Raw genomic sequence first — 13,284 nt, forward strand, 5'->3', positions numbered from 1 at the left:
AGAATGAGGAAATCTCAAATGAGATGCTGTGTAATACACACTGAGCTTGTTTACCGGGCTCACAGGAACGTGTGTGTGGTCTGCACATAGCTCCACACACTGTGTTTGTGTGTGTGTTTTTTTCCGAGGCAGTCTGTAGGTTTGTGTGACTCAGCAGGTCCGTGCTTGTCGGTGAAGCAACACTCTACCCCAGATACCTCACATAACTGTGTGTGTCTCAGTGTGTAGATAAGAGCAGGTGCTGACGTAACACACACACACACACACACACACACACACACACGCACAGTGGTCATTCCTTAATATTTAAAAGTGCAGGGAGTGTTTTGCTCATGGAGGACTGACTGTGGGACGAGGGTTGGTCTTTAAGGAGCAGCTCGACTGTCACTGCACCATGGACTGGACGGACAGATGAGCCGATGCAGTTCAGTGGATTATTAAAGATTACGGCTGAGCAGTTTGTCCCGGGACACAAAATGAAGAGGAGAAAGGAGAGACCAGGAGCCCCACACCTCCACCTCCAGTAAGAGAGAGAGAGAGAGTGTGTGTGTGTGTGTGTGTGTGTGTATGGGAGGTGCTTAGCTTAGCATCAGGACTGAAAACAGCCTCTCTGCTCACATTCAGACATGATTTTATCAGTTTCAGAACAGTTTCTTCTCAAACATCAGCACAGTGTTTATGTTGTGGCACCGGTTGCCAGGTACGTTCAGAGAGCTTTCAGTTTTGTATACAGGCACAATGGCATCAAACATGGCAACCTCTCTATTATAAAGACTAAGAGTCTGTATCTGTTAATTCATGAAAACAGTCATTTAAAACATTTTGGACTTTGTAACATTTTATAGATAAAACAACTGACTAATAAAATCCACTAATATTTCTGTTTTTACATCTCGTGAATTGTGATTGAAGAAATAGAAATAGCTTAGCTGTTAGCCACTGCTCTCAGTCTTTGTGCCAAGCTAAGCTAAGCATGCAGCTCTGATAGACTCAAAATGTGCATCTAGTCCTTTAGAAATGAGACAAAATCTGCATGTGTACCAGGAAGCTATCCATTTATTTAACATGGCTGCGTAATGTTCAAAGTTGCTGCCTACAAACAATAATATCTGCTCAGTATAATAGGAAACAGCAGTAAACTTGATGGAGTAGTTGGGAAGAAGAAAGAAGCCACTCCATAATTAAACTTTAATGAACAGACCTATGCTGCCACAAGAGTCACACATACTGAGTCTGAAACACTAGGACGCCCAGGTCAGATGGAAAACATGGAGGAGGCAGAAACCTGAGAAGGAAGGAAAGTCCTTCAGCTCAACACGCTCCAGTTACGTCTCACAGGCACATACCTGTCGGAAACGACACATCCTGCAGGAAAAGAAGCTCTTCACACTGACCCTGGAGGTTTCTGAGCAGACTGTAAGACTCATTTGAAACACTGCACATACTAAAGTCTCCCAGCAGGTGGTCTGAACCATCCCGTCCCAGTCAGCAGGGGGGAGGGGTGTGGGAGACCACCACCATAAGGTGCCCAGGCCCTGCAGACCTGTGCCAACTGCCCACTGAACTCTGTGGAGCTGTCATTTTTGGATTTCGTAGCCCAGGCTTTTTCCTTACGACAGGGATTATTCGATCAAATGAGTGCAACTGCTGATCTGTCTCTGTTTGACAGACTTAAACCGACTCCACTCCCACAGGTCTAGATATGACTGGATTCTTTCATTCTGCTGCCATCTCATCTCCTCCATCCTGACAGAACTCTGTGAAGTTAATCCAGAACTTTCTGTCCAGCCGTTTCCTACTGTGAGAAGTCGTGCGGGAGGCTTCCTCCCTGCTGTGAGCGGACATGTGCAGCAGACAGACAGTACAGATCAGTGGAAAGAGCCTGCTGCTGCCTGAGACGCTCAGAGCTGGGCTGCACTCAGCTCTCAGCTGCTTCCCACTAAAGCCTCAGTGTCTAGCACTAACGTTCTGCCTAGACTACAAAGAGAACTTGTATTGCCAACACTGGGGATGTAGTTTATCAGGAAGAGCTAATGAGGGCAAGTTATCATGGGAAATGTAGGATCCTGCAGATTTTGTGCTTAACCCACGCGAGGGAGTAAAAGTCAGGATATCTGGTCCTCATTATTTTCTAAAGCTCTCTTTAAAGTCTCCAAACTTTATTGCAGTGAATCCAGAATCATTAGAGCCCTGTATAAACTAAAGTGCTTTTCACTGGAGGCGGAGTGGCTTTGGACTTTCAGACATCTTCAGTTCAGTATCGTATATAAGAACCATTTAGCTCCTGTCACCTTCAGCTCATAACTTCCTTGTATCTTATGGCCGTTTGTAGTTTCAAATTGAACAGACAGCGAATGGTCATAGTCGAAGTGTGAATGTTTTGGCTGCAGTGTTGTAATTTGTGAGGTTTGGCTCTGGGCGCAGCAGGAAGGCAGTGCAGAAAGGTTAAAGATCGTGTGGTCACGTGACAGATTTCCACGCACACACAACCTCAGCACTCTTCCTTCTATCCTCACCCTCCTTTTTTCCTCCTTCCTTCCTTCCTTCCTCCATCCTTTCTTTCACTCCTCCCCTCCCTCCTCTGTTGGCAGAATCTGGTCGCCGGCTCAGCTGCGTTGCCACGGCAACAGCAGCCTCCTCCAGCACCTGCTGTCCCCCACTTCCTTTCATCCCTCTGTCGTTCAGCCCCCCATCGTCACCCTCTTTCCCTCCTCTTCCTCCCCCTCCCTCTGTTCCTCTGACGGCCCTCTGTCGGCCCCTGTTCACCACCGGGGAAACCCCTTCCTCTGGAGGTAAGGCCCTCGCTGCGTGTTACCTCGTAACACACCTGTTTGTTTTATACGTGTGTGTGTGTGTGTGTGTGTGTGTGTGTGTGTGTGTGTGTGTGTGTGTGTGTGCTGTGTTCTGTTTCCTGACCTTGTGTTTTTGTCACTGACAGGAAGCAGAAAAAGGCACTAATGAGCTGGAAGCTGTCACTTCTCTGAGTCTTGTTCTTGTTACTGTAACGTGAAGCTTGTTTTGCATTTGTATTTTCATAGTTTTGGCCATGACTCCATTATCTGTTAACATTTTACCCCACGAACTCTAGGTTACAGTGGCACGACAAGATCTGAGAGGAGAGAGGTGGGAAGCTTGAGGTTAAAAAGAGGAAATAACTAACATGTTTGTTTTTCTCCTGTACTTTTTATTAGAAGTTGTTAGAAATAGTCAAAACGATGAAAATAACATCAGTCTGCTTGAAACTCAGACCTGCAGTCTGAAGCTGCAGACATTGCATGGATGCATCTCATCCTGTTTACTGTGATCTGGTGCCTGTTCACTGTGTGAATGATGCTTTACACGAGTTGATGATGGGAGATTAGTGCTGCAAACCCAGTGAAGTGTAGTAGGAGCTGTACATGTATGTCAGAGCAGCGTTGGCTGGTTTGGATAAAATGATCTGACCTGGAGACTAACTTGATCATAATATTGGTGCATATTTGGGCAGATCCTTAAAAAAAACAGAAGAAAAAGGAAATAATGTGTCCTAGAATCATTAAAGACCCTTTAATTAAGATGCACACTAGATGTATACACACATGCACAGCAGCATCTTTATTTGTATTGTTTTATAGCATCACATTATCCAACCCTGTGTCAAAGGAACTAAATTTAGACTCTGCTTCCTGAAGTCAAACGCTTCTGAGCTGCTAAAACGGTTCCTGGTATATAAATAACCAAATTGTGTGTTTGAGGAATATAACCAGTATTTACTCAAAGCCCAAGAAAACAGCAGGCAGCTGTGATTAACAATGAAGCAACATCTGTCCATGAACATGTGTAGACTGAGAGAAACAGGCAGAAAGAGAGGGGTCGGAGGGAGAGCAGAGCTCTGAGAGGCAGACAGGGGGCAGTGCTGAGCAGGGAGGGAAAGAGGGAGGGAGGACGAGAGCGCAGACACACCAGCGGCTCTCACACACACTCGCTGCTGCCGGTGTGACAGCTGGAAGCCAGCGCCTGCTCTCTAGCCACGTCCAGCGCCGAGTGCCGCCGTGTCAGAGCCATGGTCGAGTGTCTGTGCTAACGTTAGCATGTCTGACTCCTTCTGGACCGTGCTCTCCAATTTCTCACTGCCTGAGAGAAGCATGCTGCGGCGCTCCAAGAGGTACAGGCTCATTTCAAACCATCCCTGTCTTTTTAGTCCACGTTTCTCCTCTGCACTCTGCCTTTCATCGTCTTAGTTAGTTTCCCTGATACATGTCTTCTTCATTTTCTGCTGCTCCATCCTCGATTTTCTCTTCTTCCCTAGTCCTCCTCCTCGTCCTCCTCCTCCTCCTCCCTGCATGTCTTAGATGCTCAGCAGGAGTTGCTCCGACATGAAGGTCAGCTAACTAAAGCTCTGGTGTCTTTGAATGGGAGCTACTGTCCCATGTGTCACTGCTGCCACGTCCCTTCTGTCTGATTTATGTGATGCCAGGATGCAAGGTGTGATCTGACATGTGTTTGTCATCATCTGCTCTGAGTTGACCTGCCTCTTGCTGTCCTCTCTCCTCTGTCAGTCACAGCTGAACGTGGCCTCTCCAGCACAGACAGAACTGTACTTATCACTTTGAAGCAGCAATTTTCTCCCTCCTCCCTCTAATAACAGGGGAAGCTGCCACACACACACACACACACACACACACAGATTTCTTGGTGTGTGTGCTCTTGTCACCGCCTCCTGTGGTGCGTGATTGTCTCGGCTGTGTTTTTAAGGGAGAGAGGTTGGGAAGTGAGACAGAAGGGACTCCTGCATAGCAACAGGCTCTGGCAGTTTTTGGATTGGTATAGATGGAGTCGACAGCTCATTTCAGGCTGTAATCACTGATTCATCCTCCCACAGAGAGCGGGTGGTCTGAAGGCTCCTTTTTAACACCAGTTCAAATGGTTTCATTGGCTTGTTTCTGACTTAAAATATGTCAAGCAGAGTTTTCCAGACTCAGTCACAGCTTTTCTTCTCGTCTGCGTTTGTGTGTGTGTGTGTGTGTGTGTGTGTGTGTGTGTGCGCCATGTTAGAAAATACCATTGGGTCCTCTGTGCGTGTGTTTTTAGTCATTTTTACACAGCCCGTCATACATGACGTTTCCTTCTTCACCGGCGTCTCAGTCGTCACTGACCAGATGCTCACATGCTTAGTTATATATATCTGATTTAAAAAAAAAAAACGAAACACATTTGTCTGTTCTTTCTAAAAATTAGCGATTATATTAATTAAACACTGAAACAGCCCTGAGGATTGAATATCATGTTCAATAAGTTGACTGGTTGAGCCTGGTCTGGATGTGTCAATGTTGTACCCAACGTCCTCACAAGAATAAAAGAAAATGAGCGCATCTGTTTCTATTCGTCTACAGTAAATGTAACACGAGGGCTGTAAGGAGGCTAGAAAACCACTGGCTCCTTCCAGTTTCAGGCGAATGTTGACAAGGAAACTTTGATACTCGTATTTTCATTGGACGATGTTGAATAAAAACATAATAACTTAAGGTCAAAGTTCTTAAATGTTAAACCTATGAACATAATGAGCCCAAAAGCTTTGCTGAACTTAAAAAATAAAAGTCTAACTACGGAAAGGTTTGGATGTAAGTACAGATCTGCCTTTATTATGTGATGCCTTCTGGTGCACAGTGCTGCCGACATATTTGAGCTTGTACCATAAATTACACTCTAACTTGAACCCTCAAACAGGAGTGTGAGGAAGTGAGGACTGGCCAGATGTCCTCACTTTGCCAAAATGTCCTCACTAGGATGGAACTATGGTAAAAATAGTCCTCACAAGGACAGAAGTGGCACAGACTGTGGCGGCCCATTGATTTCCTGTGGCTGCGACCCTCAGACCAGCGTTATTGAGTGGCCTGTGGGAAATGAGTTTAGCCGCAGATCTTATCCACACACACTCACCTGCTGTCTGACGTGTGTGTCTGTGTGTAGTGTGTGAAACGCCCCCACAGCTGTTTGCTCAGCACTAGTTTGCTCCGTCAGTCCTGGATGTCTGGTTTCATGGCTGTGTCTGCTACGTTCTGAGGTTGTATGCTCATATAGCAGGCAAAACACAAGTAAACACAAAGTGCAAACACACACACACACACACACACGTCTCCTGTTTACCAACGTGATTCTGCTGCAAACCTCAAACTCACCATTAACAGATCCATCATCACTGTGATTCCAGTAACAGAACAACATTATGGGAAATATGATGTTTTGCTTCATGTCCTGAGACTGAGATGTAACTAAAATATGACAGAACATGTTGATACCAAGGATTGGAAAACTACAGAAATTACCCCGGGGTAGTAAAATATCCAGTAACAACAGAAATATCACAGTGTAAAAATCTTTAACTACCTAATATACTTCTAATTTGAAGTACTTTCCATACTGCTGGGTATCTTGGGAATTTCCCCCCAGGGATCAATAAAGTTTGATGATCAGTCTGTATTTTGTTGGATCCATCTGATCCTGAAAAGGAACTAAAGTTATCAGATAAATGTAGAGCAGGAAAAAGTCCAAGGTTTGACTCTGACATGTAGTGAAGTCCAAGGATGAAGTAGTTCTACATGGAAATACTCATTTTTCTGCTGAAAACAATGAAATTGGGCAGCAGACGTACACACACTCACACACACTCACAGACACACACACACACACACACACACTCTCACACACACACACACACACTCTCACACACACACACACACACACACACAGACACACACAGACGAAGATGCTGCCTTCAGTCAGTTCTCTGTAAAGTTTGTCAGCAGGGATCCAAAGTGCCTGCAGGGGACAGAGACCAGTGTGGTGTTCTGGCCTCTCTCCCTCTGAGTGAAACTGCTGCTACATTTGTGTTGAAAAGTAAGAAGCAGGTTCACAGTGAGTTAGTTTGTTGTGTGTCAGTGGAGTTTTGTTTCTTGGCTCTTTCATCTCCATCGTCCAACCAATCCAACCTTCAAACTGCAGAAACTCTGCACGTCCTCCGGCTGCATCGCTTCTCAGTGACTCCGTATTCATGAGGAGCCACTGTGCTTTGTTCATTAGCACGTGAACAGCAGCAGAGTGAGCACCAGTCAATGGAAATTAACCTGCACAGACTGAACAGCACTTTGGTCTCAGTGGGAGGGACTCGGCTCTCGGCTCGTCTTCACGCCCTCTCCTGCTAAAGGTTGTTCATTTGTTCTGTTTCATGTGTTCGTTTTCTCTTTTTCTACGCTGCGCGTCGCAGCGGGTGAGCCGGAGAACGAGAAATAACTTACACGGCTCAACGATTCAGACCAAATGGGGTTTTCAGGAAAATATTGAAATATCCTAGACTTTTAGTTGCACCTGGACTTGTGCTTTAGTGCAGCCAGTGAAACTGAAACTTCCACTTGGTCTGAAAAATCTGAAAATCTGCCAAGCAGGTTTAGATTTCCTGATCACACCCCCAGAGAAAGAACCTTTCACGTTTTGGACACTTATATTTGTAAAATGTTCTTAGCGTCTGGTTTGCAATGAGCATTTCTGTCAGGGAATTATGATGTGACATTTACTGAGGAGGAACCTTTTTGATTTGATTGAACTCATTACTTTTCTTCTGAAAGCACAGGACAAGCTGTACATGTTCAGGCTCATGACGGAGTAATTAGTGGGTCTGCTGTTAACGTTAGCTGGAGCTGATGGGGCCTAATGGGGCCTGTGTCGGCCGGTAGGTTTCTCTACACCTGAGCCGGTCTCTGTCTCTGGGTTCTGTTCTTTCCTTTTTGCACCAGGGCACCTCTTGTATTTGCGTAGAGGTGTGTTTGCAGTGTGTGTTAAAGCCCGGCTCTATCAGAGTTCAGACAGAATGCTAGCACACTTCCCCAGATAACTGAGAGAAATAGCACGTGAAGGTGTGTGTCTGTGTGTAAAATGAAGAAATTCCTCACTAAAAATGTAACATGGCAGCTCATCCATGTGTGTTTGTGTGTGTGCACATCTGAACAGATGTCGTGTCATCACTGTATGCAATCATTTTTCTTCTTAGCGTCTGAATTAGACACAAACCTGCCATAGATCAGTCAGCTGATATTCCCCTCAGACACATGTGCACATCTGAACACACACCCATAAAACAATATGTTAGCTTGCCCTTCACTACCTTCACCTTAACCTTATTCTAATATCTATAAAACTCAAACTTCAGGCCTAAACGTCTAGCTGATTATCACAGAGAGAGAGAAATAGCACAGCAGACAAAGTGCTGCAGTGAGACAAACCTGAAAAAGAGACATCACACTGAACGTCTGACGGCAGCAAAGATTTGAGGCCTAATCGCTTCATGTGGGCCTTGAGTCTTGTGATCATCCAGGCGGTTTCAGCCTGTCAGAAACGCTGCGCCACACAACTCCATAATTACAGCCAGCAGATGTGATGGGCCAATTAACACAATACACACATGCTGTTAGTGTGCCGACACCTGCTGGTACTGCCAGAGCCTGTCAGGAGCATCCGTGAGTGTTTTCGGATCCATTTCCTCGTTTGAGATTTTTATTTTTTTTTACTTCTGGGAAAGTACGTTGATCAGATGCAATGATTCAAATGATTTCAAATTGTTTCTTTACTGTAGTAAAAAAGTTTTCTATTTGGTTTTTGACCAACAGAGAAAATTGTCAGTACGGAAATCCTGAGTAAAGTGATTGAGAAAGTCTGAGCTGGGTGTGTTCACTGATCACCTTTGTGTGTTGGAGACGTGTCTGCATTTGTGAAGGAACGGTAGCTTTGATATGTTCAGTACACAGGAAAACATAGAAGATTTTTGATGCTGGAAAACTAAAGCTGAACCTTAACCTCAGTGTAGTAACGATATGATATGAGCTGTAAAGCTGACACAGACTCACTCGTTACAGGTTCTGTTGTGGGTGTAATGGGATGTTGAGCTTTTCTTCTTTCAAACAATGAAACATACCTTTGATAATGTCTGCACTGAAAAAGCTTTGGATTATAAAGTTCTTTGCCAGGTGTTCAGTAGGTTGGTCTGCAGATCGAGCTTTAAAATACACGACTGTGTCATCAGCGTAGGTGTGGATACTGTCAGAGGTGTGATACGGGGTCAACTCTGGGTAAATTCCTGAGGAACCTCCCGTGGAAACACTGAAAATAACAGTGGCATCTATCTCATCTAGCATCATACTCTGCTGGTGTCTTTTGTCCTCCTGACCCTACAAACGTGTTACTTTAGAAAGACATCAGCATCATTACCTGGAGGCCTCATCACAGCCTCCTCTTCCATCTGTAATTTCCTCTCAGCAGAACGAGCCTCACCTCGACTCATTACGGACACGCTTGCTTCTGAGCTTCAGAGCAAACAACAAAGTGGAAAAATCCTGTGAGCGCGACCTGTGGGTGTGTTTGTGCAGCTGGGTGTGAACGCTCGTTTCATTTTCTCCTCTTCCTTTCTGTCTGGGGACAGATGTCAAAGCCTTAAAGCAGACTGTTCTTTTCTCTACAAGCAGCAGCAGCATGTGCACGCCCACACAAACAACCACATGCAGTATATACCCAACAAACACACAGCCATCCCAGCCCCAGAGGGGAGCTCAGGGCTCACCATTTCTCTGCAGGATCAACCTCATAACGACTGTTGTGCCACTAGTGATGACTTTTCCTACTGTACGACTCCAGGGGAAATGACGTCTAAAACATGTAGTGTCCTATATTATTTTAGCAAAAAGGTTTCTCCCATTGCCAAGACGTCAAACTAAAAGTGGACCAACACACTTTGCCAAAATAGTTTGTTGAAATATAACTGCATACACCAAATTCCAAAGGTAAACACAGGAATAAATGCATAAAATGGTAAATTTGCTGTGTTGGTGGCTCTAAATAATCAGATCTTGCAGCTGAGAAAGTAATTCATGATTATTGTGTCATTGAAATGTTAATTATTTAAACTGGACTTTGGAATTGATGCAGTTGTCTCCACTCTAAGATCTGTGGCAAATGACAGTAAATTGTCCCGTCCAGGCTGCCATACTTAGTGTTCAGATCGGTCCACTAGAAACTGATGGAGTGTCTCATCGCTGTTTTATTAATAACCACCTGTGAACAAAATTGGCGTCAGTCTGTTCAGTTATTTCTTGACAATGCATAAATATACAAATATCCCGCATGAATTGAGTGTTTTAGTTGGTTTTGTCCATTGGTGTGTGTGTCGTTGCGGTCCTCTGGTGTGAAGGACAGAGTGTGTGTAGCAGCTCTCGCCTGAGTGAAACCACAACATCTGTGAGCTGATCATCAGTGCATACATGCAAACCACACACACATATGCGCACACATACGCGCACACACACACACACACACACACACGATATGTGTGATCAGATGTGCGTCCGACGCCTGCTGTTATTGACGCAGAGCTGCAGGGGTCTACTGCCATTCTGGAATCAGTATATTAATGACTGACTTTTACTTTCATGGCACCGTGTGAGTGTGTGTCATCGGTGTGTGTCTAACCAGGGCCTGCAGCTGTTGCCTTTACAGCTCAACATTCAGAGAAGCCAGTTGCACAGAGTCAGTCCCTGGAAGTCTGTGTGGTTCATTGCAGAGCTCCTTGAAGGTCTGTCTGTTACAGATGGTGCAGGTGTAGGTGGATTGAGATGAATTCACTGAACACACTTTGGTTTCTGTCCCCAGCTGTCGGACGAGCAACAGGAAGAGTCTGATTGTGACGTCCAGCACCTCCCCCACCCTGCCACGACCACACTCACCTCTGCATGGACACACAGGTAACGCACACGCATTGTACACGCAAGTACCCACTACCAACACTAACTATAGTCAAACTATAAGATGTGTTTTTAAAGTCTCTGGTCGTCTTTGTAAGGGTGTTTGATGTCTCTTCATCTGGTCCCAGACTGAGTCCACATCAGGGCTCTATGGGGGTCAGACCATCTCCTGCAGGACCCTGCCTCTTCATGAGCTCTAGTGGGTTCTTCATGGGCTTGTCGTCCTGCACAGTGACCCTGGGCTCAGTCCGACCCCTGATGTGTCATAAGACTCTAAAACATCTAAAGTGGCTAAAACTTTATTTGATCAAGTTTTACATCAGACCCACAAATGTAGTTTCTGCTTTATCAGCTGAAAGTTGTTTGGCAGCAGGTCTGTTCTAAACATTACTGTCAGATAACAAGTCTTGCTATTTTTGTCCTGTTTCATATTATTACAAACGGAATATTTTTTGGTTTAAATTGTTGTAGGTTGCACAATGTTGTGTGGAGGTGTCACCATCACTTCTGGGAAATTGCGTTTGAGCGTGTGTGTGTGTGTGTGTGTGTGTGTGTGGGGTGACGGATGATCCACACGCTGACGGGATTTTCGTTGAATACGCCCGACAGTATCTGAGAGAAGCACACTAAACCCCCAAATCCACCTCCTGCAACTGTCCCGCTCCGCCCCCTCCACCCATGACATGTAAAGACAGCGAGATAGAAAAGTAGCAGACACTGATTGATGGCGACTGATGGGGAGCGAGCGAGAGCGAGCGAGGAAAGGCAGAATAAAAATGGATTAGTGACAGTGACTGAATGGGATATGGCACACACACTCTGCTGTGTGTGAGAGTGTGTGTGTCCGATTACACTTAAACCTATTGATGCTCACTGCCTGTCAAAACATCACTAGTCCAGTTTCTTAAGAGCAAAATAGTTGTGACCTCTGCTGTGTCCTATAGAAACCAAGCAGTGTGTTTACATCAAGCTTGGATATTCTTCGGCCACATCCGACTAAAACTAGATGTTTAAAAAAAGATATTTCTGTTTGAACAAACTCTGAATAAAATACAAATAGTCCTGCTGCCTTATCAGTAATATCAGCTAAAGAAAAACATCATCAAGGCTGTTCCCATTTCACATATTGACAGTGTTGTAAGGATCAACAGTGGGTGGTGCTGTGCAGGAGTGTTAAAAATAAAGACATAATTTAAGTAGTGGTGCCCACTGACTGGAGGAACACCTCAAACAGGTCTAAGAATATGTGGAATATATAGAATATATGGGATCAATAAATGAGGAACTGATTCCAGACTGAACCTCAGAAAAATGGCTTGGACTGAATTAACAGATAGTCAGGTTTCACCGGTCATTAGGGTTTCTGTGGTGGAATGAGTATTTAGCATAAATATGGCACCTTCACATTTCTATTACATGGATTTTCTAGCGTTCACCTAAACGTGCTGTAAAACCTGATCTGTCCACATCCCATGTTCAGTCTCAAAGAAACAGTCTCAAAGTGCCTTAGACCCCAACCTGAGAGGCAGATGAACGTCGTGATAAAGTACAGACTGGCTGGTGGCTGAGAGGGATGAAAACATGTGTCCATTATTATCCATTTGTCACAAATTTCCTGGACTCCAGTGTAAATTTAAAGTCTGTTGAGCTCGTTTAAAGACGTCGCTTTGGGCTCAGAGAAGCTGTGATGGGATTTTTATATCTTTGCCGTTTCATTGACTTAATATTAAATGAATCAAAAATAAAAACAGTTGATTGCAGCCTGAGTATGCCATGAGTAATACTCTTTCCTCTGCTCCGTCCTCCCTCTCTTCTTCTCTCTCTCCTTCCTGCTCTCTCTGCATCTCCATCCACCAGACTGCTGTGGATGCTGTGTTGCCATGGTAACACTGCCACCAGTCTCGTGTTCGGCGTCGCAGTCCTGTGTTTTCTGTCCTAGACCCTGCAGAGGAAACAAATACCGCTAATTAAATATCACTAATTAATGTTCCTGGTTTCCATTGTCTCTCCTGTTGCTTGGGAGCCACCTGCTTCTTCGTCTGATGTTCTGTTTAGGCTGAAATCTTTGAACAAAAGCTTAAGTGACATTTCAACCTTATGCTGAGTTTGTTATTATCTCCACAGAAACCTTCTGTGGTCGATTAAAGGCTGCAATATTTTACTGTTGGCTCTCATTTCACTGATTAATATGCAACACTGGAGGCAATTAAAGCTTTCCTTCATTCCATCTTTATATGTGGAAGATTGCTTTTTTCCTCCTGCTCTCACTCTGGCTCTTATCATGAATTTCATCATGGTTTCAATCATCCAGCCATTAACTGCTAATCAAATGGAGATTCTAATATCCTGCGGGGCTGATGAGGACCAGTCCTCTCCAAAAATGACTTTTATTAAATCTTGAAAGTCTGCATAAATCCCTCCTGTCCTCTCTCATCACCTCTTCAACTGTCTCCTTTTTCTCCCTTCTCGTTCACCACAACATCTACTCCCCCCCCTCATCCTCCTCCGTTTCCTCCGGTGT

The 13,284-nt window shown here is 44.8% G+C and overlaps 1 protein-coding gene across 1 annotated transcript in view; it reads left to right on the plus strand.

The window, feature by feature from the left end:
- mast2 (microtubule associated serine/threonine kinase 2) overlaps window positions 1-13,284 on the plus strand; it is a 125,926-nt gene that overhangs the window by 76,896 nt on the left and 35,746 nt on the right. The window contains 1 exon segment of the mRNA XM_026322992.1: window positions 10,672-10,763. Within this exon segment, the coding sequence (XP_026178777.1) occupies window positions 10,672-10,763 (92 nt within the window).

The sequence above is a fragment of the Mastacembelus armatus genome, chromosome 4 (assembly GCF_900324485.2).
Source record: "Mastacembelus armatus chromosome 4, fMasArm1.2, whole genome shotgun sequence".
In the NCBI taxonomy this organism is placed as follows: domain Eukaryota; kingdom Metazoa; phylum Chordata; class Actinopteri; order Synbranchiformes; family Mastacembelidae; genus Mastacembelus; species Mastacembelus armatus.